The sequence below is a fragment of the Castor canadensis genome, chromosome 15 (genome assembly GCF_047511655.1).
Source record: "Castor canadensis chromosome 15, mCasCan1.hap1v2, whole genome shotgun sequence".
Lineage (NCBI taxonomy): Eukaryota > Metazoa > Chordata > Mammalia > Rodentia > Castoridae > Castor > Castor canadensis.
This window is the reverse complement of record NC_133400.1, coordinates 3,218,990-3,246,854: the sequence shown is the minus strand read 5'-3', so window position 1 is coordinate 3,246,854 and position 27,865 is coordinate 3,218,990. Positions and strand designations below refer to the sequence as shown.

The 27,865-nt window shown below is 54.9% G+C and overlaps 1 protein-coding gene across 1 annotated transcript; it reads right to left on the bottom strand.

The window, feature by feature from the left end:
• Positions 1–55: 55 nt before the first annotated feature.
• C15H16orf74 (chromosome 15 C16orf74 homolog) lies at positions 56–26,771 on the bottom strand. Its single transcript, XM_074055527.1, has 4 exons — positions 26,634–26,771; positions 18,614–18,659; positions 2,801–2,941; positions 56–496 (listed from the first exon to the last, which is right to left on the bottom strand). The coding sequence occupies exons 2-4, from the start codon at positions 18,639–18,641 to the stop codon at positions 438–440; spliced, it is 228 nt and encodes a 75-aa protein (XP_073911628.1). The 5' UTR covers positions 18,642–18,659; positions 26,634–26,771; the 3' UTR covers positions 56–437.
• Between the last annotated feature and the right edge of the window lie 1,094 nt (positions 26,772–27,865).

Genomic DNA, 27,865 nt, shown 5'->3' with positions numbered 1-27,865 from the left:
CCCTCCCACTCCCCTCTCTCCCTGCTTCTCCATCCCGAGAAGCAGGATGCACCAGTCCTTATGAGGGTCTTTATTTATAATGCAAAAGAGGAAATTATAAATCACGTTTGGGGCTGTCTTGGTATCTGTGAAACAACTTGTAAAAAATGGAGTCACTCCTCTGGCAAGAAGTTCTTGTGTGCCATGACCTTGGGGGCCAGGGTTCTGGGAGCGTGGGTCTGTTTGGAAGATGGTTATCTCCCTGGCACTCCATGCCATCACAGTGACTGCAGGACAGAGTCTCCTCCCCTTTGCCATGCCAAGGTAAGAACATGGAGGCGTTGGATGTCTGGTCCACTTGAAAACATGCCCTGCTCATCCTGCCACCCCTATCTTGGTCCAGGTCACCATTCAGCTGCTCAGCACAGCTGCCCAGGCAGCCATGACAAGACGACTCCTCAGGCTTCAGGGTCCATCTCTCCATCATCCAAGCCATTCCCCGTCTCATCCAGCCAGACTAGGAAAAAGAGGGTGTCAACATGGATGGACCGTCCCCCACCCCAGTCAGCCCTTTTCCTGCAAGCTTCTGGGCTGGGCTTGGGACCCCCATACCATTCCCCGAATCTCCCCGACATCTGGTCAGTGGTGTCACTGGAGGCTGGGAGGCGGCCCCAGTGATGCTGCCAGGCACTCCATCCTGCCTGCCATCCATACCCCACCTTCTGGAGTCTCTGCCTGAGGTTCTGGGGTTGAGCCCACCTGGCTCCTCCTTTGCTAGTAGCTGGGGGAGATCAATGACCCTCTTGGGTTTATGAGCAGAGAAGGGTGCTCGGTCAGGGTTCACTGCCGGGGGAGGCCCTGGAGGGTAAGAAGTGCCCCCCGCAGTGTGCAGGGGGCCTAGCCAGGTCTGGTGAGCTTCTATCCGTAGCACAGCCTCTGCGGGCATTAGACCAGCCCTGACCTTCCTCATCACTACTCTGCCTCTCAGAGGAGCTCCTATTACCTCCATCTCGAAGACGAGAAAACTGAGGCTCAGGGAGGTGGAGCCCTGGCTTGCAGTCACATGGTTGAACAACGGCTCAAGTTCAGGGTGCTCTGACTGCATGGCCAGTGCTGGACAGTGGGACCTGAGAACACCGAGGCTTGGAGAGGGCCGAGGATGTAAGAGCAAAGCTGGGGATTGAGGCCTCCAGTGCCCACACTGAGCTCTTGGCTCAGACACTGGCTGGGGTGCCCCTGGGTGAGTCACCGTCCCTCTCCGAACCTCTCTTTCCTCATCTCTAAACCAGAGCTAAGGTCAGTACTCACAGCCTACGCAGCTGGAATTGAGAATCAACTGAGACTCGTGGAAAGCATCGAGCCCAGCACCCGGCACCGACTGGGACGGGCCACACAAGAGTGTGGAACTGTGACTCCTGGAGTTTGCATGAGGCTTCTCTCCCAAGACACTGTGTGCCAAGAGCCTGGTTCTCAGTGTGGTGATGTTGAGAGGAGTGGACATCCTTAAGAGGCCAGGTGTAGTGACATTACTGGGTCACTGTCCTTTGGAGGGGTTACAGTCCTTCTCTGGGACCTTGAGTTAGTTCTCTCCTGGGTGGATGTCATAAAAAGAACAAGGTTGGCCCTGCTCTTGTGCTGATTCCTGTCTCACCTGGGCTCTTGTGCGCAGACACCCCCCCAACAATGTCACCTGTACCACACCCACGATTTGACACAGCACATCTGCACGCCATTTGACCTGTCTACCTCCTAAGCTGTGAACTGAATCTTTTCTCATGACAGCAATGGAAAATGACTTGAGACGGTAGCCTACTACCATCACTACGGTGCATAACCCCACCCAGCACCTGCCTGGGCCCAGCACGGGCGTCCGATGGCATCCTTCTGGCCACTTGGTCTGGTGGGCAACTGAGAGTCTCACTTAGCACAATGGAAAACAGCCCATCCCAGTGTCTGTCTGGGCTGTGCCTTCCACATGTCCCAGAGCAGCCTCAGCAGCAGTGTGTCCCCTGCCACCATGGCTGGGTGGCTTAATGATGCTCCATGCATGGTACGAGTCCCAGAACACACAGCCCGAGTCTGATTCTCACTCTGCTGCTCTGCCAGCTGCATGGTGAGTGTCTCAACTGCTCTGAGCCTCGATTTACCCATCTGTAAGATGGAGGTGAAATCTGTACCTAACCTAGTCACTGAAGGACCAATGAGAAAACCTGCTCCTTATCATATCAGAGTCCCTCACAACCATGGGTCCCACCCCTAGCACAGGTTGGACTTAGTCAATCTCTGTGCAGTGAACAGTTAACAGTGTCCCACCAGCTCTGAGGGCATCAAAGAGGGACAGGCAGGGTGCCAGCAGGGCCTCCTCCTCTCATGCTATTTCTGGGGAAATGTCCACATCCCTTCCCTGCTGCCGTGAACCGCACCTCAGTGGCTCAGGGTCAGCCGCAGCCTGGTAGGGCTGCATTTCTGAGTCCACCCTGTCCAGCAGACCTCACAGCTAGCAAGATGGAGCACCTCCCCCCACACACTTGGCAGGGAAGGAGCATCCATCACTATCATGGCTGGCGGAATGCATGGCGTGGTGGGCCAGCCCAACCCTATCCATCACTCGTCCTGTCCTGGACTGCTGGCGAGGGCTGTCTCGCTAATTACTTCCCATGCCACAGCTTGCTGGGGTTGGCATTGTGGCGAGGGGCCCACAGAGCACACACAGAGACGACCATAATTTTCACTAAACCTAGGGGGAGGTGGGGACCCAAGTCAGCAGTGGCAGAGGGGGACCCATGCATGGGCTGTCTCCAGCATGGCAGCGTGGCCTCACCTGTTCGCCGGGAGTCCCTAGGCAGAATGGTGCCTGTGGGGGTCGGGGGTGTGATGATGATGTTGGGTACATCCAGGTGCTTGTCATTTAGGACTGGGGCTTCGTCATGGCTACTGCTGGCACTGACGCACATCTTAAAGCCTGAGAAGGCAGCAGACACACAACAGAGACAGGTGTCAGCATCTCTGGGGAGCCGCCTGCCCCACAAGCCATCTCCCTCCCTTCCCTGGCGGGTGAGCCTCCCGACGCTCAGCAAGGAGGCATGGCTAGCCCCCACTGTACAGATGGGGAAACTGAGGCTCAGGAAAGCCCTCAAGCTTGCAAACTCCATGAGGACAGTGAGTTCCATCTGTCCCGTTCACTGAGGTTTCCTGGGTGCCCAGAGCAGGGATGAACACGTGGCTGGTACCCACAGTGTCCCCCGGACTCTAAGCCATGGGTTGACTTCTCCGAGGTAGTCACCAGGGCCCGGGAATGTCCTTGTGCAGGAGCTTTGGGGAACAGATGTGGATTCTTAAACGGAATCAAACGCAATCCACCTCATGTCAGTTTGGGCCAGTGGTGCCTTTCCAGGAATCCGTCCGTTTCTAAGTTGCCGAGCTCAGAGGCTCACCTCGCCAGTAGGTCAAGTGCAGGACGTTTGGCAGAGTCTGGCCTCGGGTCTCCAGCTGGCGTCTAGCCACATCCACTCTCACCTCGTGCACCCCCATCCCGTAGGAGCCAGCGCAGCCACCGGCAACCCAAGCCTCACCCTTCTCCTCCTTCCTCCTCACCCTGCTGCCCCTCTGCCTCTGCCTCCTCTCCCTCCTCACGCTCCCCCGCTCCTCCTTCTGCCTCCTGGCCTGACTGGCTCCAATCTTCCCTGCACAGCAAATCCCATCACACCATGCCCTACTCAGAAAATGCATTAGCTCCTGACAAAGGCCTAAGGGCAGCATTTCCCAAAGCCTGTTTCCTGAAACACCAGCCCTCTGAGCTGCTTCAGGAAGGGGTTCCACAACCAGATGAGGTTGGGAATCAAGCACATTTGATGACTGAATCTCATGTACTCTGGACTGTTGGAGATTCACAGCAGGGTAGAGAGCTAAAGGTTCTGAGAAGTCCTGCAGTGAGGAAGGATTTTTATTTGTGCGTAACCCTGCCTGGGCTTCCTGAACTTGGATGAACTCAGAGTCCATTTCTGGAGAAACACTCATTAATACCGCACAGAATCATGAAATGCATTCTGGGAAATGTCAATTATAGGCAATTAATCCGGCCTCTTAGTCCAGCTTCCCGCCCTCACCATCTGCCCTCCCCTCCCTCTGCCTGCCCACACTTCCCAGACCACTCAGTCCCCAAACTCACTGGGTTTCTGAGACCCCCTCCTGCCTTGCTGTGTGCTGCTCTGCAGGCCTGGAGTGTGTTTTCTTCCTTTACCAGGGTAACAAAATTCATCAAGTCCCCAGCATGACTGGCATGACCAGTTCTTACTCCTGTGTGCCTTTGCTGAGAACACCTGAAGGCAGCCATAATTTCACTCCTCTATTTCCCCTGAGCCCAGCACCAAGCCCAAGACGGTTAATAAGTGTTTTGCATTCTGCATGAAGTGTGGTGGTGCATGCCTATAATCCCAGCACTCAGGAGGCTGAGGCAGAGGATCATGAGTTAGAGCACAGCCTAGCCAACAGAGTGAGAAATTGTCTCAAAACAACAAAAAAGATGAGTGCAGTGGCTCATGCTTTTAATCCCAGCTACTAAGGAAGAGATCAGGAGGTTCACAGTTCAAGGCCAGCCTGGACTACATAGTAAGAAGCCATCTCAACACTCCCACCAACCTCCCAAGTTTTTGGCAACACTGAATCAGGCATTAAGATCCTCAACTCCATCCTTCCTCTTTGTTTTGGGGTTTTTTGTCCCCCAGAAGCACAGACTCAGGTTGCATTAGCTTAAGTGTCAACACCCTGGCGATGGCAGGAGCCGAGTACAGTGGTGACAACCTTCTGTACTTACTCCTCAGGCCCTGGCACCATCGACCCACCGGTCAGTGTGGTGGCTCTAAACCATGTGCACAGCTGTGGACTGTCAGCCCTGGGGGGAGGGGTAGACTTAGAGAACCACTTTTAAGGGACAGAATAGGACAGAAGTGACAATGACTTCAAAAGCAAGGTTCTAAGACACTGCCACTCGTTTCTGTCCTCTCTTAGATGGCTGGCCCTGGGGGAAGTTAGCCGCCATGCTGTTCCAACGAAATTTTATTTGTAAAAGCAGGCAGCTGGCCAGATCCAGCTGAGGGTTATGGTTAGCCAACTGCTGCTGCACAGCCCCCAGGACGGCTTCTGGGAGGCTGACCTGGGACATGCCAGGTGTCCCAGGAGATAACAGCACCTCAACAAACATGCCAAAAACCCAAACTCAAAGCACCTGCCTAAGGGCTGGAGTGTGGCTCAAGTGGTAGAGCACTTGCCTCGAGAGCTGGAGGCCCTGAGTTCAAACCCCAGTACTGCAAAAAAAAAAAAAAAGTAAAAACAAAGCACCTGCCTAGCTGGCTGTGGCTGCTTGTGAGGGAACAAATGGATCGACAGACTTTGCCTAGACATTCTCCTGGCAAAGCACTTCCCCAGGAGGCCCCGGGAAAGGAGGCTGGAGGAGCTCATTGACAGGACAGCTCAGAGCACTCCTCCTCAAATAGTCCAACAAAATTCTAATGCAAGATGCTAACAGTCAAAAGCCACACACCTCTGGGCCCCCATTTGCATTTTAACAGGGCCTGGAGCTTGAACTCAAAGCCCACACCATTAATCTGGAAGCAACTGTGGCTCAGGAGCCCTAGAGAGATGCTGGCAGCCAGGAGGAGGGAGGGAAGGAGGAAGGCAGGAGGCCAGCCCCTCTCAGTCCCCAGGGTGGCCCGGCCTCCACAGCAGAGGTGGCAGAGCAGAGGGCAAAGCTCTCAGGAGGGCCAAGGTGACTTTGGGCATTAAAAACTGACCGCCAACGCTGCCCCAGACAAGGAGCTGTCTGTGCAGTGGCCAGAGCTGTTCGGTTAGTTATGAGTCTGCCTCAAGCTATTAAAGGTCTATTTCCTGAAGGAAAGCGCTTGGCTGGGATTCCAGGCCACCAAGGCCCAGGTGGGACCCAGCAGACGCTGGGACCCAGGCCCACTGCAGGCTCAGGTAGGACAGCGCCTACACAGGAAGCCTTCCTGAGAGGGCGGCTCTGTCGTGTGCTTGGGGTCCCCTGGCCTGGACCCCCTTCCTTCTACTGTGCAAACAGCAGGCACAGCCCTAGCAGAAGACACTTCAGTACCCAGCTGAGTAGGCTCTGAGGCATGGCTTTGGCCTCTGCTGGCTCCAGGCTGCTGGGCCCACCTGGGAGGTTTTAGTAATCCCCTCCCCAGGGTTCTGCCTCAGAGGGGCTGATTCTGTGCTTTCAGGGGAAAAGCTCCCAGGTGATTCTGGGAACCATGAGCTAGGTGGCTGTGCTGGGTGGCTGAGACGCTTCACTCTCTGAGCCTCAGTTTCCCTGGCTATAAAAATGGAGCCATGACACCAACCCTGTAGGAGATGGTGTGGGAGAAGTGGCCTGCACGCATCCAGCTGGCCAGGAGCTAGGGGGATACTGAACTAGAGGTGAAGGCCAGTGCCACCTTCCTGCTAAGACAGGTCACCTCCCTGCTGGGACCACCTCAGGCTGTGAGCGGAACCTACATTCATAGTCACACCACAGAGGGCACAAGGGTCAGAAGGGAGGCGTGGCTCGAGGACATACGGAATCCAGGAGCATCCCCTTCCCTTCTGTCTCAGCCCCCACTCTCATCCTTCCAAAGCCCTGGGCCAGACAAGCTCATGCCTGAGACCCCACATCTGGGATCTACCCAGAATGCCCCTGGCACATGGCAGATTCCCTATCAGCTTCAGACTTCCCCAGGCCTACTGGGGGCACTGGCTGGAGCGGGCGTCGTGGCTCAAGGGCACCCTCTACTGGTTATTTGTAAAACAGCACACCACTCCGTCAGGAACTACAGGGGGGCCCAGTGTCCCTCTTCTCCTAAGCACCATTAACAGTTAACAGATGGTGGGCTCCAACCTACTGGACCTATAGTTCAGCAGGAGGCCAGAAGGACACCTGGGCTTCAATCCACCTGGGCAGTGGCTCCACCAGGCTGGCTTCTGCTTCCTCACCTGCCCCGAGGGGTGAATAACAGCACCTGCGTACACTGGAAGGGCCTGGTGGGGGGTGAGCGCCACACACCGTCCTCATTCCATCCCTGGCAGTGCAATTGTTATGCACATTTTTCAGGTGAGAACCCCCCTTCCCCAGAGCTGGGCTTGCAGTGCCCACTTAGAAGGACCCCACTCTAAGCACATCCATTTGGTGGCACTGTGACAGCTGGATAGCCCCGCTGCGTCCGTCACCTGAGCACCTGTCACCCCCTTGCAGCCATGCAGCTGGAGCAGGTGCTGGGCAGAATGTTGCTGATCCCAGCAGGACAGTGGGGACACCTTTCCCTCTTGAATCTGAATGGCCACGGGCTCCGGGAAGGACTCAAATTGTCTGCTGTGGCCTCTGAGCCTGGGCTGCCTCCCTGCCCTGTTGCAGCAGCAGTACAAACCCCAGCACGGAGCCTGGCCTGCTTGGGTCACAGGCACTTACTGTGCACCTACTGTGGTTCCAGGTTTGGAGACACAGCTGAGAACAAAATAGTCACAGCAGACGCTCCCTGTGCCTCCTGCTCCAGGCTCCAGTGACAGAGAGGGGACCCCGAAGATGGCAAAGAAAAGTAGGGAGGGCCCCTCTCTAGGGACTGAAGCCCTCTACGGGAAAAGCCATGATGCTGGGTTTTTGAAGACTGTGCTCATGGGACACTCGACCCTGTGAGGACCTGCAAGGGACTCATTATTTGTCCTCCCAACAGTACTGACAGTGTTACAGTGTCAGGGACCTGCTGGGGTCACACAGGGTCTGCTGCAGGGGCTGCCCTCCCAGATGCAGAGGTATGTAAACTAGAACTGGGTCACTTAGAGGTAGAGGGACACAGGAGAGGGCACTGGGGCAGCTGCAGCACACGCAAAGGCCCTGGGGCAGGAACACAGGGGCTGAGTGGGAACTGGAGCTGAGTGGGAACTGGAGCTGGTGCTAATCTCTCAGAGATAAGCCAGTGCAAAATTTTCAAAAACCTGACAAATGCATCTGAGGGTTCCACATACATTTAATCTTTCTTTTGTAATTCCAATTACAGGAAAAGCCTGGTACTATTATGGACGAGGCCGGGCAGCTCTGGCAGGTTTTAACTTTTTGAGGCAGCCCTGGCCCAATAGAGATGTTTTAAATCTCTTTTTAATTAAGGAAAAAGCCCCAGCTTGCGTCAGGACGCGCTGCCATGGGAGGAGCCGAGAAAGGAGGCCATGGCGCTCAGCACTGAGGTGGGGCTGAGGTGGGGCACCACCACCTGCTGTCCCCTAGCGCCCTCCCACGTCCTCCTGTCAGCTCTCCCTTCAGCAGACGTCCCTACTCACCCCACAGTGACCCCTCCAGGACAGCTGCCGAGGGTGTCCATCATGGAGGATATGGCGACAGAGCAAAGGGCCTGGCCCCATCACTTCTCAGTGCCGGTCTCTCCTCCTGGCCCTCAGTCTACCATCCCTACAGTGGACATGAGCAAGCCTCCCAGTGAGGACAATGCCAAAAACAGGTCACAGAAAGCAGCAAGCGTTAGGCAGCCTGCCTGGCTCCCCCACCGACCGGCTCCACCAATCATCCCCTGTGGCTGTGGAGGGGCCGCCTGTGCTCGGTGGGGAGTTTAGCACCGTCCCTGGTCTCTGATGCTGTCGCACACCCACCTAGGGAAACCAGCACTGTCTCCAACACTGCCAAATGTTCCCTGGGAGTTGGGCTTCCCAAAAAATCCAGGGCGTGGATACATCTGGATTTAATGTAGAGTGAAGTACTGGGGATAAACTTGAACGAGACTATTATTCCTTAACTGCCTAAAGTTGAAGTGTGACTGGGCGTCCTCTTACTTATTTACCTATTTACTTATTTGTGGCAGCACTGGGGTTTGAACTCAGAGCTTCACACTTGCTCTCTCACTTGCCGGCCTCCAGCCCTCGTTTGTTTTAAATGCATTTATGGAGACCAGGTTGGCCTCAAACTCAGGATCGCCCTGCCTCAGCCTCTCAAGTGCCAGGACTGTAGTAGGCATGCACCACCACACGTGGCTCCATGGGTTTTTCTCCTCCCGAATCTTGCACCTTTTTTTTTTTTTTGAACTCAGGGTCTTGCACTCGTCAGGAAGGCATTCTACCACTTGATCCATGACACCAACCCTTTTTTGCGTTAGTTGTTTTTCAGGTTGAGTTTTGCATTTTTGCCCACAATTCTCCTACTTATACTTCCCACTTAACTAAGGTTACACCCACACACCTGGCTTACTGATTGAGATGGGGTCTCACTAACTGTTTGCCCGTCTGGCCTTTAACCTCATCCTCCCAATCTCTAACTCCCTAGTAGCTAGGATTACAGACATGAGCCACAGCACCTGGCTCCAAATCTGGAGATTATGGGGTGGGGTGAGGGGACAGGCAAATTAACTAGGGTTGAGAATCGTGTCACTGTAATTCTGGCACAAAGCAGGCACTTGAGAGCAGCTGTCCTCATATGGCTCCATTGCATATCAGCAGGGCTGGAGCCACAGGCAGGAGCTGAAGGACTCCAACCTCCCCATTGTCCTTCACTGACACAGGCTGCATGCTCTGAGCAATTTTCTTACCCTCTGTGCCTGTTTCCTGCTGCACTGGGGGTGATCATGGCTGAGCGACAGCTGCTGCCACACACTGTCACTCCTCAGTGGAATAAAGACTACCTATCCCCTAGGTAGCAGCCTCCCCCTGCAGGGCTCTCCTGGGATACATGAAGTGCCTCCGTGTCCAGCTGGAGGACAGCAGGTACACAGTAGGGCCACACCATCACGGGTAGAGAGGTAATGCAGCCCACTGATCCCTCTTGGCCTAGAGGATGGAGGTGAGCAGTGGGGCTAAACCCTAGCTCTGGCTGCAGGTTGACACATTCACTTCTGTCTCCCACCAGGGCAGGAGCCACACTGCTGCTTCCTTGGGTCTCAGCTCAGGGCTGGCCATGCTAGATACTAAATATGTTTGTCAGCAAGCACGAAGTCTGTAGCACTGCATACCAGGGGAAGGGAATTAGCACCATGGAACCCCCAGGGTACATCGAGCCTCTGGTTTAGGTATACCCACCTGTCCTAGGCATTGAGACTTCAGACCTCCCTGAGCCCCTGGACAGGAAGCTGAAAGCCCACTTTACAGAGGACACAAAAGCCCAGGAAGTCACAACCTTGGCCATGGCTGTTTCTGACTCTTGGCGTAGCTGGGATTGGAGCCACCATGTGAGCGCCCTTCAAACACATAAAACTCCCAATGCATTCTGAAAACTGCTCTGACATGTAGCCAGCTTTCTCCTACTAGGTTCCCACTGCCCAGGACCCCTCCCTCCCACTCCTCCCCAGCTGCTCTCCTACCTGGGGGCACCCCCAGCCTCCCTGGGCAGGTCTGCGGATCCACTATCACTCATTGCTTCCCTTGCACTGCTGGTCTGCAGGTCTAGTGTGGTACCTGTGCCCAGGTCAGCACACAGTAGGGATGAAGTAGCCATTTATGGGATGAGCAGTCTCCTGACCAACTCGGGACTGCAGCTATCCACACTTTAATGGGAAATGGGACGGCTCTGTATTCTGGTGACCTGGGGCCAGGCTGGAGCCTCTGACAGCCAATCAGGAGGATGGCTGTCATAAGGGCAGCCGGGCCTGGGCTCCAGGCTGAGCGAGGGACAAGGCTCTGAGTGCCCACAAAAGGGTTGGGTGATGGACAGGGACATCTGGGGTCTGGATTCTGGGATGGCTGACCTCGGCTGTGCATGGCCATCCTCAGTTCCCACTCTCACTGTCACCAGACATAGCTCCACAACTTCCCTGGGACCTCAGCCACTAACAAAGACAGGACAACCTACCAACAGCCGACAAAATACTTCAGCATGCCCTATAACAATCGAGGTCCCAAGAGCAAGGGGACTCAGAAACTGTCACAGCCCAGAGGAGGCCAAGGAGACACAACAGATGGGTCACATGTGGGATCCTGAGGGGACCTCAGGACAGAAAGGTATGTGGAGAAACCTGAACAAAGTGTGGGCTTCAGTTAAGAACAGCTCTGCAGCGATTCTGGAGAGAACACTTTTGGCAGTACTGGAATTTGAACTCAGGGCCTCACCCTTGCTAGGCAGGTGTTCTTCTATCACTGCAGCCACGCCCCCAGCCCTAATGTAACATTCTGTGATGGGGGAAACCAGGTGTGGAGCACATGGGAACTCTGTGCTGTCTTCTCAAATTATCCTTTTTCTTTTTTGGCAATATTAGGGATTGAACCCAGGGCCTCAAGAATGCTTGGCAGGTGCTCTGTCACTCGCGCTACACCTCCAGCCCTTTTGTTCTGTATTTTGTTTTTGAGACAGGGTCTCACTACCTTTTATGGTCTGGACACAAACTTGCAATCTTCTGACTCTACCTCCTCCCAAGTAGCTGGAATTCCAGGTATGTGCCACCTGCCTGACTTCAAATTCTCTATAAATTTAAACAGTTCCAAAAAGGCCTATTATAAAACAATGAGAATCCACCAACCCAGCACACAACTCCATGATTGCCCTCCCCCGCCCAACACCAGGCTGCTCCAAGGGATCCTCACTGGACAGACAGTCCCTACGACCAGCTCTGGCCCCAAGAGCCTGAGGGATTGTCCAGGGTTAACTGAGCTGCATGGGTGCCTTCCTCGGGATTCCAGAGACCACTAAGGTGGTCCCCAAGGCAGCCTGCAGCCCTGCCAGCCACTCTGGCAGGAAAGCCCACACCTGCAGTTCCACTCTTTCTAGAGGCCCCCAGCCACCTGAAGCTGCCCCCATAGTAGGAAGGCTTGCTGGGCACAATGTCTAGTGCTTACCTCAGAAAATTCCCCAAACTTGACAAGGGACAGATGCCCATTTGTCACCTGGTTTTACAGAAGAAAAACTGAGGCTTGGGCAAGTGACATGATTTGCAGGAGGCTGCAGCCAGGCAGGGTCAGGGTCAGGATTTGAACCCAGACCCTTGACTCCTTAGCCACTTCACCATGGCTCTCACACACACACAGCTCTGGGACCTCCAGGTTGGGTTGTTAGAATTCCCTATTTCTTTTTTATTTTGGTTTTGTTTTTGTTTTTGTGGCACTGGGGTTTTGAACTCAGGGCTTCATGCTTGCTAGGCAGGTGCTCTAACTCTTGAGCTGCTCTACCAGCCCCAGAATCCTCAATTTCTGACTCAGTTGGTCCAGTGACAACTGAGTCACTAGGAGCAGGACAGTCATCAGGACAGTCATCCCCAGGTGACACCGGTGACACTGATTCCGAACTTTGTAGGACCCACAGAGAACCTCCCAACCCTATTTTGCTGTTCCCCTCGCTGTGTCTCTGTGGCCCCAGCCCTGCCCCCACTGGTGCCTATAACAGGATGCACTGTGGGGCCAGAACATTCAGCCTCTCTGACTGGTCCCATGGCCTTGAGCCCATGAGAGCTCCGCTGTGCCTTGCACTCCCCAACTGTGACTTAGGTCTTCCCGCTGTCATGAGTACAACCCTGCTGGTTCCTATGATGCCAGTGTCTGCCACCCTCACAGAACAAGGCACGAGGGGTATCACTGTGACCATGGCCCCGGCTGCCACAGGAGGCCTTTGAGCAGAAGGGGTATGTGAGGTCCAGTGCCGGCTGCTGTCCCGCACAAACGGCTGCACTGTCCCTCCCTTTTCACCCTATCCCTGTCTCCTGCCTTGGGATAACTGGCAGACAAGAGGAACTTGTTCCTGTCCCACGCATCAGGTCTCAGAGGGGAAGTGGGTTAAACAGTGTCCCACAAATTCATGTCAGCTCAGGACCTCAGACTGTGAGGTCTTCACTGCTCAATTTAGAACTAAGTTTCTTACAGATGCGATTTGGCTGGGGTCTTGTGAGGAGCTCGTGCTGGATTTGAGAGCTCTAAATCCAATGATTGGTGTCCTCAGCAGACCGGGAGATGGGGTTTGGATAGAGAGAAGGAGAAGATGGCCATGTGAAGACAGAGCAGAGACTGGGGCCAAGAGTCCCACTGGGAGTCGCCAGGAGCAGGGCAGGTCCTCCTCGAGAGCCTGTGGAGGGGGCAAGGCCCTGCCACGCCTTGATCTCAGATGCTCAGCCTCTAAAACGCTAGATTCCTGTTGTTTTAAGTCACCCAGTTTGTGGTCATTTGTTCAGCAGCCCCAAGACCTTTTCTGGGGGCAGAAGCCATGCCAGCTAGTCCATGATCCTCTGACAACACAAAGCCAGCCCGGTGGGAAGCAGGCTTAGTGTTTTCCAGGGCAGGTACATGGCTCTCAGCCTGTAGGAGGCTCGGGGAAGGAGGAGGGTAGGGAGCTGCAGAGCTGAGGCTAGAAGAGTGGAGGGGTCAGACTGAAGCCAATAGAGAAGGATCCACAAGCACCTGTGACCCTCACTCCCTGAGGTGTCCTCATGCCCCCACTGTCACACCTTGTATGGGAACAACAGCAGTTGTGGTGTGGCTTCCTTTGGAGGAGCACCTGCCTATAGAGGGGCCTTTCCCTCTATGGAGGAAACCTCACCCTCTCTCCACCCCCAAAGAAGCCCTGACTGGGTCCAGGTCTGATTCCAGCTGGTGTGACCGGGGCAGTCTCTCCCTCTCCTGTGAACTGTCAGGTGCCTTCCAGCTCAGACACCAACTCTGCGATTCTAGACAGGCACTCTACAACTTGAGCCACTCCACTAGCCCAATTCTGTGATTCTAGGGCAAGAGATGCCCAAAACTGAAGGAGGAAGAGAAGGGCAACAGTCAACACGTCCAGACTGGCCATCTGGAGCTCCCTCCCCGACCTGCTCATCAGAGTCCCCCACACCAGCCAACTGGACCTTCCCTGACTGGTCCATTGGAGACCCCCGTGAGCTGCCAGTTGGACCCCACATGCTGATGTCAGGGACATATCTGACTAAATAACGCATATTCATTTCACTTGCCTCCTCTACCTTCCCTCACGGGACTCCCTAGACAGCTGGAACCCATATAGGCTTCATCCTACCTCCATGGTCTCCCAGATGGTAAACCCTGAGCAGAGCTCATCTGTGGTACGCAAAGAACGCTCTTGAACCTGACACAGAGGAGGCACTCAGTTAACAATCGTTGGCTTGAGTGAAGGGTGCCTCAGTTTACCCCTGAGGATACTGAGACCCAGAAGTACTGGGTCACTGGCCGTAAAGAAGGGGCCACTAGGTAATTTGTGGGACTCAGTGGAAAATGAGAATGTGAGACCTCTACTCCCTGTACCTGAGGCAGTAAGCTGGATGGCAGGACCCCATCCAGCTGTAGGGGCCACATGGCCACGAAGCATGCCTTACTCCAAGATCAAGTCCTTGACAAGGGGCTGAGCTGGGACTGTAACCCTGACATCACAGGGAGGTTGAATGGGAATAACTGGTGGTTCTGAGCCACAGAGCCAGTCTGGGGGGCACAGCAGAGGGGGAGAGGGCCCGGGACCTGGCTGGGTCCCTGCTCCTGGTGCCCTGGGCAGCTGGGGATGCTCAGGCCTCGGGGAGAATACAGCACATTACCTCTAGAGACTCCACCTCTACCAACTGAAACAACCTCATTGGTGGTCGGTAACTTAATCAAATCTGCAGTTTGATTAGGTTAAGGACCACAACACGACATCATCCTGGAATAGGGCAGGGCCTAAGTCCAACCACAGGTGTCCTGAGACAAGAAGGGGACAAGGCAGAAGAGGAGGAGTCCATGTGAAGATAGAGGCAGAGAATGGAAGAGGTATCCACACTGGGGACAGAAACGAGGTCCCTAGAGCCATCCCCCAGCTTCAGATCCTACCTGGCAAAACTGTGTGGCCCCAGGCAAACTGCATTACCTCTCTGGGCCTCAGCCTCCTCACCTGGAAACTGGGACTTCTTGGGATTTGTCTTGGAGACAATGAGTTAATCCACATAGAATACACAGAACAGGGTCTTGCCCACACTGAGCCCTCAATACGAATTACCCATTTATTCCTATTACTTTAACTGCTGTTCTGGTTTCTGGAATTTACCCCAAAGAAGTAATAATAAAATAATCGGAGAGCCAAGATGTTCAGCATAGTTTTATCTACAAAAGCAACTAGTTGGAAATAACTCAAAGACTAACTCTTGGCAGAATCTAATAGAGAACATGACCGCAGTATCACTGCCTCGAAAAACATGACATGCACCTAGAAGTTAAATAAAAAATAAGACAACACAGGAAGCCAGGTGTAGTGGCTCACTGCTATAATCCTAGCTACACTGGAGGCAGAGATCAGGAAGATTGTGGTTTGAGGTCAGCTCTGTAAAAAGTTCTCGACCAATGGCTGTGCATGGTGGCACATGCCTGTCATCCCAGCTATGTGGGAAGCATAAATAGGAGGACTGGGGTCCAGACCAGCTGGGGCATAAAGCAAGACCCTATCTCAAAATAACCAAAGCAAAATGGGCTGGTGGAGTAGCTCAAGTGACAGAGAGTTTACCTAGCAAGCATAAGGCCCTGAGTTCAAGCCCCAGGACTGCCCAAATAAACGAAACAAAACAAAGAGAGCACAAACCCATCCTTGTGTGATGAGCAGGAGGGAAGGGTACACGGGAAACCACTGTCGAGGCCCGTGAGGACGGTCAACGCCCTCGGGGAGAATGAAGGCCAGGCTCCTGGAGGAGGAGGGTCTGAGCTGATGGCCTGGATCTATCTTGGCTATGTGCACAGTGAGGAGTCTGTGCCTTCACCCACCCCACGCCCTGGGTCACACCCAGACCTGTGCTGGCCCTGTCACCTCCAGGGACCCAGGCTGGGCAGGGCAGGCAATGAAAAATGTATGAGCTGGCCTGGCTGAGGCACCGGCACCCCTCCAGCACTCAGCAGGCCAAGGGCAGGCTGGAAAAGTTGCCCTCTTAAAAGCTCCCAGCCACAGAGGCGCTTAGCTCTGCCTGAGCTTTTAGCCTTGCTATGGGGGAGGGGGAGGTGAGGGTGTATTTCCCAGGTACCACCAGCATCTTGCAGGGGCTTCCTGCTTGGGGCTGGAAGGAAGGTGGACTCAGGGGATATATCCAGGGCCAGGTTCCTTTGTCAAAATGTTCAGACACAACAGCCAGGAGGTGGCAACAATACAAGTGTCCTTAGTCAAATGAACAGATAAACCAAATGTGGCCCCCAAAGGCCCATGGATGGAAGGTTTGGGCCGTAGCCCCTGGCACCATGCAGGGGGCAGGGGACTGCAGGAACCTTTAGGAGGAGGGGGCTAGTGGGAGGAAGTTAGGTCATGGGGGGTGTGCCCTTGAGGAATACATTGGGACCCTAGGCCCTCATCTTCTCCCGTTCTCTCTTTTGCTTCCTAGCCATCATGAGGTGATAGCATCTTCAGCCATGCACTTCCACCATGATGTACTGGACCACCACACATCCAAAGCATGGGGCCAGGTGACCACAGACTGAAACCTCTGCATCGGTGAACCCCCAAAAAACGTTTCTTTCTTATAATTTGTTTGCTGGGTGCTGGTGGTTCATGCCTGCAATCCTAGCTACTCAGGAAGCTGAGATCGGAGGATCAAGGTTTGAGGCCAGCCTGGGCAAATAGTTTGAGGGACCCTCATCTCCAAAATTATCAGAGCAAAATGGGCTGGAAGTGTGGCTCAAGTGGTAGAGCACCTGCTTTGCAAGCACTAAGCCCTAAGCTCAAACCCCAGTTCCCACCACACAAAAAAGTTGTTTATCACAGGTATTCTGTGACAGTAATGCAAAGGGACCAACACAATTCACATGCTGGAATATCACTCAGCTCCCGAAAGGAAAGAAGCAGCTACATTCCAGGACATGGTTGATTCAGGCACCAGACACCAAGGGCAAACACAACGTAACACATCACATGAGCTTACTAGAGCCTCAGACCCCAGAAGCAGAGGGTAGGAGGAAGCTGTCGGGGCCGTGGGAGCTGGGCAGGCCATGTTGAAGGGGACAGTTTCAGGCTGGGAAGATGAGTTCTTTCTGGAGGTGGATGGTGGGGGGAGTTACACAGAATGTGAATGTGTTCAATCCTCTGAACCGTGTACATCTTATGTCACGTCTGTTCCACCACAGTGAAGGACAAAACAAAACAAAGATGTCCTGAAGCCAGCTCTATGCCTGCTGGTCACTGGGGAGACCCATGGCCACATCAAGGGTTAAACCTCCAGCTACCAACTGCTCCTAGATTGGTCTCCATAGCTCACTGATACTCATTCCACGCACATCTCCCACTCCTCCATGGGCCTGGCCTGGGGCTCAGTTGGAGCCAGGTCCTGAAGGACACGTGAACTGACCACGCTGCCCCATTATCTTGGGCCTCTTTGCCAACAATGCCCCCATTCTCTCCAGGGGAAACACTGCTCCCCCTTTGCATGAAGTCTTGGTGGGGCTGTCAGTCAAGATGCTCATCCTCTAGGCTGAAGGGCGGGCACAAGACCTCATCTGGACCAATCACAGGCTCTCCTGGCTGCACTTTCCCAGGCTCCTTGCTGCATTTCTCCTACAGGCTTCCCCACCACCTCCAGGGGGCACCGTCTCCGCTCACCTTAAGGAGAATCATCTTCCATGGCTTGCAGCCAAAACCCCTAAGCCTTTCTGGAGTTTAGAGAGTAGGCTACACAGCTGGTATATGGCACGAAAGCAGGAATAAGACCAACCATCATAGTAGTGGCCATGATAGCAGAGTGAGTGCTGGTGCCAGGCTCTCCTGGTGAACCCACAGGCCCTGTCATGACTCCATCTTACTGACAAGGAAGCCAAGGCCCTGGTTCCAGGTCTCCTGGCAGCAAGGCTAACCTTTCACCAAAGGGCAGGAAGGATAATGGAGAGAAAGGACACGAGCAAGAGGCTGCTGCAGTCACACACGGTGGCCTCGGAGCAGGCAAGGAGTTTGGCGTTCAGGCCAACAGCCATGTGCATATGGGGTACTTGGTATGTCTTACGCAGCAGGCCACCTGGAAAATGCACCAGAAGGTGAGAGCTGAGGCCAGTGGGGCTCTCTGGCCTGTGTGGGCTGCAGATACGAAGGGAGCTGTGGTCAGGCCAGAGATGTCCAAAAGGCAGAGTTGGACCAGTGGGCCTGTGACACCTGGGCCAGGACCATCAAGGGAAGCTCCTGGACCTCAGGCTGGGAGACGAAGGGAGGGCGCCCAGCATGTGTCATAGCACAGAGCAGGGGACTTCCAGTGGGAGTCTTCTGTGTGGGCCACACTGGCCTGACCTGTCTTCTGGATAGAAAATTCCAGACACCATAGCAGATGTCTGAGCTGCCTCTGCCAACACCATGTACACCCTTCAATGACCTTATGTCCTTCTAGAACTTTTTCTTTGCATCAGGGTGGATGGACCTCCTATCTGGGGGATGACAGGCCACTGTGTCCTGGGAGACAACACCCCAAGTACACCTGGCCCTTGCCCAGGCTTTTCTGCTTCTTCACTCTCCTTGCCTGGGACGGGGGAAACTGAGACCCAAGGGCACTGCGACTTTCCCTCATTACCATCTGCTAGTGAAAGGAAGGCCTAGAGGAAGACTCAGGCAGGGCAAACATTTATAGAACACCTACTGTGTACTGGGGCTGCCTCTCCCTCTCCAGGTCAGTGATCCAGACCTTCACTCTCTCCACCTTATCTGTCTGACTCCCTGTCCCCTCGCCCCCAGAACCCCCAGCCTTCACCTCACCTTTTAGACAGGACAGCTTGAGCCCCATGTCGTCACCTCTGTGGGCCTGTGGAAAGAGGGGAGCAGTCAGAGAAGGTCGGGGTACTTCTCTGTATTGGCCATGTGTGGCCAGATTCCCATCCCAGCCAGCTGGGTGCAACAGGAAGTAGGGAAGAAACAAACCAGCTATGAGGTCACAGTGCTTGCTGACTGCATCTGGGTTGCACTGCTCACAAACAGAGTCTGTGCTGGGGGAAAAACTTTCTGGTGTCTCATAACTAAACATACTGGAGCACAGTGTGGCTTCTGGCCAGCCAAGTTCAAGGTGAGATTGGCTGGGCTGATGGTGTGGAAGCAACATGTCCAGCCTTTCCTTGTGGAACTGCAGAATAGTGGTCAGGTGCAGGGATGGAAGACCCTCAGGCCAGGCCATGGGTGGCCAAAGCCTACCATGATGGATGTGCTTTCTGTCATAAGCTTGCCCCTGACTCCATTTTTAAGGTCTCTAATCAATGACCTTGGTGTCTACTATATTACTTTATTGCAGTGTTGGGGATGGAACCCAGGGCCTCACCCATCTTAGGCAAGTGTTCCACCACTCAGCCACACCCCCAATCTCCTGCCCCTCATTTCCATGAAGACTTGGAAGTCTAATGGATTAAGATAAAAGGTCTCCAGTCCCTGGGGAAACCCCCATTCCCACAACATTCCTGCAACTGATGTGTCTTTAAAATTCTGAATGATTGATAAAAGCCACAGCTGGAGCCCTGGCACACTCTTGGCCATCTCTAGAAACAGCCCCGTGAAGTGCTCTTACCACTCCATTTGACGGATGTGCAAATCAAGGCTCAGAGCTCTGGCGTCTGCAGCTCAAGGGCACTCAGCTTACTGAGAGTCCTGGAGCTGGGATGAAACTCAGGCTGCCCTGACCCCAGGCTGCAGCCCCAGCTCACAAGGTCTGGGATGGCTGGGCAGGCCCTTTAGGACAGGGAACATTTGCTCCTACCTGGAAGGTTCCAGAGCCTCTGACAGACTGATGGGAGCTAAATGCATTCCTGAGATCTGCCTATGTGCCAGGCTCTGAGCTACGCTGGAAGGGTGAGGGGATGGGAGGGCACCAGGACCCCTGGTGGGCCACTAGGTTTGCAAACTGTCCTTAGGTGGTGCAGTTGCCTGGGGTGACCTGTTTTCCTCATTGCTGTGGTCAGTTCCACATCCCATAGCAATCCTGGCCTCCCTCAGGAATTTCTTGTGTATTTCTCATCAAAGCATCTGGTCTCAGAGGACCCAGACTAGCACAGGTGGACATAAGGCAGTACAGGGTGTCACACCTGCATTGTGCAGACAAGCAGACAAGTGACCCCCACAGATATAGTGGGGGGGGATGGGAGAGGCTCTGGCCAGTGGGAGGGCATAGGATTGGCCCCTAAAGACAGGCAGGAGTGAGTCAAGTATGGAACAGCGTCCCAGGAAGCAGGAAAGGGATGGGAAAAGGACCAGAGGGACACAAGGGAACAGTGAGAGGAACTGGAGGCTGGGAGGTCAGGGCAGGCCCAGGCAGGGAGAAGCCAAAGGTGAGCTAGACGTTGGGGGACTTGGAGGGCAGCTATGGCATTTCAGTTTTCTAGGACAGTGAGGAGCATCTGCCTAAGAGGACAGGCCCCAGCCCCTGGTCTGCAGGCAGGGCACCCCCAGTGCAGCATCTCAGGAACATACGTGAACAGAACTAGAATAGCATACCATACATCCATTTTGGTTTTGAGATGAGGTATGTTTTACAGGCCTGTTTTATAGATGAGGACCTGATACTCAGAGGGGGTCACCCTGAATGGTTTCTTGCCATGTAGACCAGGTTGACTTGGAATTCACTAAATAGCCCACTATGAGGCTGGGCTCAAACGCAAGATCCTCCAGCCTCCACCTCCTCAGCACTGTGATTGCAGAAATGTACCATCACACCCAGTGACCAGAACCTATATTTTAAGGAGGGATTGGTGTTTTTGCTACAGCCAGAGAAGTTTGCTCTGGGCCAGGAATTACAGGGCTCAACATGGAAGATGGTGGGTTAGTAGGATAAGGAGGGAGAAACTGCTGGAAACTCAGGTGGAATAGGTAGGGTATCCACTAGGAGCTAAGACTGAGGGGTTGAGGAAAAAGAGAGAGCATGCCACACAGACAAGCACTGGTGGGCGTGACACAGGCCACTGTCACACAGCGGCAGAAGCAGGCCCCAGTGCTGTCCCCCTGTGGTGGGTACAGATCCCAGCTTGGGTTCACCAGGGTGTGGTGCAAAGGTTCCAAGACTCCACCTTCCTCCTCCACCTTCATCTCTAAAGTGGACTGCAGCAGTAAGGACTGAGAAGACATTAAGGACTGTCAAAGGACCCAGCTCAGTGCACACAGCAGGGGTCCAAGAGATGTCAGCTGCTGCTATTTGTGACAGCAATGGAGGAGGGGACCTTTTCTCCAGGGCCTTTCCACCCCCAGTGTGGTCTGCAAAGCAGCAGCCTGGGCTTGGGGGAGGGGAGTGTGTGGGGGGTCGACTTTGGAATGCTGACCTCAGGCCACCCAGAATCTGCCTCCTCATACAGACAGGAAGTGCTGAGTCTAGGACCAATGGCACTGCAAAACCGAGAGGAGCTTTAAAAAAATATGCTTGCAGTGGGGCAAGTAATTCCACTCCATGCCTGTAATCCTAGCACTTGGGAGGCAGAGGTAGGAGGATCAAGAGTTCAAGGCAAGCCTGGGCTCCATAGTAAGACCCTGTCCCAAAAAACCAAGGGCCAGGGATGTAGCTCAGTAGTAGAGAGCTTTCATCCCTCTAAGCACCACAAAAACAAAAACAAACAAACAAAACAAAAAACACTTGCCCAGGTCCCATCCCTAGAGATCTGGGTTAATTGGACTGGGTAGAGCCTGGCCTGAGATTTTTAAAAACTGTCAGGGGATTCTAATCAGCAGGATGAGAAAACCGGGGAAAGGGTGTCCTGTGTCCAGGGGAGGAAGAGAGGCTGAGGCTGGAGGGAGAGCAAGTCCAAGGCCAGGCCCAGGTACTGTGCAGAGCCTCTCTTCTTACATTCATGGTTCACCCTACTCACAACAACAATCCCCTGAGGTTGGGATAGTTCCCATCCCCATTCCCCAGAGGGGAATAGTGAGGCACAGAGGGGTTAGATAGCTTGTACAAAGCTGAAGGGAAGGGAAGAGATAAAAGAAGTTATAAAGAAAAGCAATGCCCAAAAGAGGCCGAGCAGCTGAGGGGAGCCCTGCAGCCTGGAGCATGGCTTATAGGAGTACAGAGTGTGGTTGTGTGCATCAGATCCACCTTCCCTGGGACCACCATCTCTGACTCAGCTGCTCACACACTCTGGGTCTCTGGCCAAGAGAAGGTCTATACTGTGTGTGCCAGGCAGCACCACGTCCTAGAGAAGCTGTACTGGTGACTTCAGGAATACCTGTCTCAAGACACTCAGGGGGCCAGGTGCCAGTGGCTCACGCCTGTAGTCCCAGCTACTCAGGAGGATCAGAAGGATCACGGACTGAGCCAGCCTTGGGCACACAGTTCGTGAGACCCTATCTCAAAAAAATCCATCACAAAAAAAGGGCTGGAGGAGTGGCTCAAGTGGTAGAGCGCCTGCCTAGCAAGTGTGAGGTCCTGAAATCAAACCCCAGGATTGAAAAAAAAAGACACTCAGGGGAAGGAAGGAGAGAAGGAAGGATGAGAAAGAAGAGGATGGGGAACAAGAGTCGCCAGAGCCTGGACTCTGGTGACACTGGGGATCCGGAGCTGGGCCTGGCCAGGGAGACACAGCATCTCCACGTCAGGCTTCTGAAATCCCAGATGGTGTTTTCAGACTCAGTTTTTCGGCCCTGTCCTCACAGCTGGGCATCTCGGGGCATCTATGTCCCCACAGGGACAAGCTGAAGGAAGTGAGTTCAGGAATTGGGCACCTCGGGTGCTACTTGTCCCTTCCTGAGCTGGAAGTGCTGGGGCTTTGACCCCAGGCTCAGTGTCCTCATCGGTCAAACAGGCCTTATGCCACCTGTCCTGGGACAGGGCCTGAGATGAAGCTGTTACCATTACCATCACCGTCATCATTGCATTAAAGACCACAGGTGTCTGCAGTGCAGTTCTGACTCCAGTGTGGCCTGGTGTACTGTGGGTAGGTTTAAGTGGAAGGGTAAGGAGACTGTCCACTCTCTTGGTGATGGGGTCAGCCCTTCTGGGGACTTTAGATGTTTCCATGAGAGACCCCGGAGTAAGCTGAAGGGTGTGGGGGGGGGCGGGGGGCAGCTGCAGCTTGGCCCTTATCTATCTGAGCAGGAGCCATGCACGTTCCTCACTGCAGGGGGCCATCTGGCTGCAGCCCTACCATCCTGACCACATGGCTGATAGACCCCCAGCTGATACTTTCAGAAGGCCTTTCCTGGGCTGAGTTAGGTCTAAAACTTAACTCTCCAGAGTTCTGACAACACTCAAAGAGGCCAACAGTACCTGACCCCATTGTACACATGGGGCCAGCACTCTCAACGGTAGGATTTGGCCTTCTGGACCCCAAAACCCCAGCCCCCAATTGATGCTCTGTGATTTGGTCTCATGTCTATATCCCCCCCATTCTATACCGTTTGAGTTTGTTGTCAACAAAAACACATACCTAAAGTTGGATGGGGTGATACATTACTGTAATCCCAGCTACTCATGAGGCTGAGGCTAGAGGATCATAAGTTTAAGGCCAGCCCAGGCAAAGACAAGGAGACCCTGTCTCAAAAGCAAAATACAGGGCTGGTGGAATGGCTCAAGCAGTAAGAGCACCTGCCTAGCAAGCATGAGGCCATGAGTTCAAATCTAAGCTTTTGGTGCTACCAAAAACAAAAACAAAATACAAACAAAAGGGCAGGGAGTGTGGCTCAACATGCATGAGGTCCTGGGTTCAATCCCAAGCACTGCAAAAAATAAAACACATTTCTCTGTAATTGGAAAAGAAAGTATGAGTGGGAAGGCACCCCTTGCTCAAGGACCATGAGTTCTGCTAGTGTAGTGTAAGAGCTCTCTTTCCACACTTCCACAGAGGGAAGCATGTGGGAACTTCTCCCTTTCACAGTGACCAGGCTCTGTTTACCATCCCTTCAGAACCTCAGGTTATTAGTTATCTGCATGATGGCTCTTTTCTGCACCAGGGCATAAAACTCTTATCACCGATTGGTCACAGGATCTGCTTTAGTGACAAGGACAGGCAATTATAAAAACTTACTTCTGTAGAGGTCTGTCCCCTTCGTGGGGGAAGGGGGATGTGAAAGAGAAGGGCATTAGCTTCTTTGCATACCACACAAGCATCTTTAAAACCATGAACACATCCAGGGACAGTGACACTCTCCCATGAGAGCAAACAACCATGCTCACAAGCCTCCTCAAAGACAGGAGCCACAAGGGACCAACCCCGAACAGTGACGATGCCTGCTTGTCCTCCACAGGGTTTCAACGCAAGGAGAAAGTTAAGTGAAGTGTTCTTTGCACAAAGAATAAAAGTCACTAAGATGTGGCACAGGTAGCCAGAGGTCTAGCACTACCTACACACTGGTGGGGCAGCCCTGCTTATAGAATGCTGGCTCCTGTGTGCTGGTCCCCTTCACACCCCACTTGGGTGGATCACAGAAGTCCAGCTTTTAGGGAGTGAGGTGAGCCCAAATCCAGAGCTGGAGGTGGCTGGAGAGTCAGGGTGCCAGGTTCAATGCAGGATGCCCAGGTACTGAGTGGGACACATGCATACTGAAAATTATTCATTGTTGATCTGCAGTTAGATTTAGCTGGGCCTCCTTGTTTCCATTTGCTGCACCTGGACACTAGCCGAGGTCCTCTGATTCTCTCTGGCCATCCAGAGCTGGAACTGGACACCAGTAGGGAAAGCGAGTGATTGGCAGTCGGGCAAAGCCCCAGTGGTCTGGGTCTTTGCAGTGCCACCTGCCAGATGAAATCCGAACAATCCCGCCAACAGCAAGGAGGGCCCGAGTCACTGTGGCACCTTGCCTCACCTCCTTAACAAAGACCTCCTTTAAGGACCAGGCAGGGCCTGGGCAGAGTCAGAGCAGAGGAATGTGATGGTCTGCCTAGGCGGGTGGACCTGAGAGGCAGAATCGGGTTCCATCTGGAAGGGGGAGGCAGACACAGGCACAGCCTGAACCTGGGTTTCTTCCTTCTTTAGAAAAGGCACTCTCTTTGTGCAAACAGTTCAGGCCCCAGGGGGACTGTGCTGGCCTTAGGGTGCCTGCCTCCAGGTCCAGAGTGCAAATCTGCCTGCTCCTTCCGCTCCGACCCCAGCGCCTGCAGGAGGCTATAAGCCTCCTTGTTTCCTATTGGAGCCCCAACCTGGGGCTGGCCTTAGACGCCTACCTGCCCACTGCCCACTCTGGACCACTGTATGAAGGGGCCCATTCTGGACCTTACACATCAATGAGGCCTACAGAAGCAAGAAAAAGGGTCCTTGTGCTCTCTGTCTGCCCAATGGGGCCCATAAGAGAGGTGTGCTGTTCAGATCAGGTTAGCGGTGAGCCTCAGGAGACCACTGGGGAGGAGGGGAAGCTCTGTTTTTGGCGCCCATGTCAGATGTGGACTTGTGCTCTCCCTTACTAATCTAACAGCGGGGTTTACACCTGGTGCAGCCACAGGCCTGGTCCAGCTTCCTCCACAGCCGAGAGCCATTCCCTGCCGGCTCAGGGCTCAGGCCCGGCCCTGCCACTAACCAACCACGTGGATGTTTTTCAGTAACTGTAACTTTCTGGGCCTCTATTTTCTGTCTTTAAGATGGGAACAAGAAGAGCGCTGGTTGAGGCTAAAGCAGCCAACGCAGGGGCTAGTACAGGATAAGTGCTGGGTAAGCATTAAACGCCAGTCTCTCGTCTTCAGCCCACGGAGGACATGCTCCCTTTCCCCACCCCCTGAATGACCTGCACCTCCTGGGGGGGACCTTTGCCTTTATCTGTGATGCGCCCACCCGCTGAAGGCACTTTCAGGAGATCAGGCAGCAGCTTTCAGCCTCCTTGGGACTGGGAGGGATTAAGTCTTTCTATAAATACACAGCCTCCTCCCTGTCCAGTACCCAAAGGTGGGGACAGAGCATGAGGTGGGTGTGGCCTGGGCAGGTGAGGGGGATTGAACAGGTAAGGGGTGCTCTCTGCTGCTAGTTCATGGCAGGACTGGGCCTTCTGGAAGTGTTCCAGGGGCTGGGCAGGAGAAACCAGAGAAACCACTCATGGTGAGTCCCTCTAGTCTCGGGGTAGTGTGTTCCACCAGGCCTGCAGTATCTCAGGAGAGGTCATTTTCCTTTCCAGCCCTCTTGGCTATTGGCTCAAAGGCCGCTCAGCATGGGTGGCTTCTCCCTGAAGCTCATCACAGCCTGACAGCCAGAAGTCCCTCCCGTCCTTCCTCTCCGCCCAGCAAGAGTCCCTAGGGGAGCTGCGGGTCCCCCCTTTTAATGCGCACCTCCCCCAGTTCCGCCTGGGCTCAGTCAGCCAGAGAGAGGCGCGCCTGCGTTCACACTGGCCGCCCTTTGCGGTTGCAAACCTGCTTTGATGCCCTGGGAGCGCAGGGGGCCCCTAAGTGAGGCGGTTCATAAATAATATATTCTGAAATACTCGATAGAGGGGAAATGGTTCCTCCGGAGGCCTCCACCACCCACCCCCCGCCGGCTCCTTGCCAGCTTTCAGGAAAGGCGGTGTGGTCCATTCCCAAGGAACTCGTGACAGCGAGGTGTCAGGTGGACAGAGGGGCCAGAGGCGGCCACGCGCGGGGACACACCCCCACCGCCGGTGTAAGTCGCCGCACGGCCAGAGGGAGCCCAACTTCCCCAAAGCCCGCATCTCCGCAGAAAGTGTGCGGGAAGTTAGGGGGACGCCTGGGCCCGCGGAGTCCCCACCGCCCCCGGGGTCCCCTGCCCTCTCCTGGCCGCGCTCCTCCCTCCGCGGGCGCTTGCGGATCCGGCTCGGCCCGGAGTCCCGCAGAAGGGGCCGGGGCGCGAGGAACCGGGCGCGGGGCGCGGTCACTCACCGCTTCAGAGGGGGCTCAGGGCCAAGCCGCGCCGGGGGCCCACCCGGGCGCTGGTGGTGGCGGCGGCGGCCGGGCTCGGGGGGCCGCGGCGACGAGCCTGCAAGAAACAGCAGCGGGGGTCATGGCCCGGCCAGTGCTCCCCCGGCCGCCGCCGCCGCCGCCGCGCGCGCGCCTCGGGGCCCCAGCCTGGCACCTGGAGGGCGGTGCCGCCCGGGGTCCGCCCCGCCCCGCCGCCCGGCCCCGCCCAGTTCGCGGTCCGCCTGGTCCAGCCCAGCCGCGCTGCCCGGCCCCGCCCCGCGCCAACCCTCTCCGCTCCACCCCCTCCACGCCCGGGCGCCGCGATTGCAGCGGGTCGCGCGGGGCGCGTGCCAGGACTCGCCTACCGCGCCTCTTCGGCGGCCGAACTCTCCTTCCTGCCTGTGTCCTCTAGGCCAGCACTCCCTGGAAACCCTGGGACCCCTGGAAAGTTTGAGCCGCCACCCCGCGGCTCCCCACGCTCTCTGCAGCTGAGCCTTCCAGCCCTGAGTGGTGAAAAGGGGCGCTGGGCTCCTCCCATACCAGGGAGGGGAGTGGAGGGAAGGGGGGAGCCGCCACCATCCTGTCATCCCCTCAGCCTCGGGTGCAGGGCCCCCACTTTTCAATGGAGTTGAGGTGGTCACTACTGGTCACTACCGAGTTGCTTCCCTGGTTCTAGGGTCCTACCCTTTGCCTCTCCACATGCCCTGCTTCCCATTGCTGGGAGCCTAAGAGAAGGGTTGGGGCTGCCTCCCCCCACCCCAACCCTCTTTCCGGTTTTGATGGTGACCAGCTGTGACTAATTAATTGCCCAGTCCCCAGGTGTGGGTGCAGAGTCCTTGTGTCCCAGTGGGTTTCTCAGGAGCAGAGGCTCCCGCCAACACCTGTCTAGCACCACAGGAAGAACAAACTCACCCCTAGCGTGTGCGTTCATGTCACTGTCACCAGCCTGTGTTGTCACCTCCACCCTACAAGCCCTGTGCTCAGTGTCTTCCTGGAGGCTTAGAAGGGGAAACTGAGTCCCCGAGTAGGAAAGTGACATTCCTGTGGGGGAATGCCAAGCCTCCTAGCCATGTGTCCTTGCTGTGAGTCAGTCCTAAAAGCACAGCCATCTTTTTGGGTCCCTGACTCCGTCAAGTTCAAAGTGACAGGAAAAATGTATCACCCCTCCCCCCCCAACAAACAGAAGGGGGCAAGGGTGGGCAGGACTTTCCTTC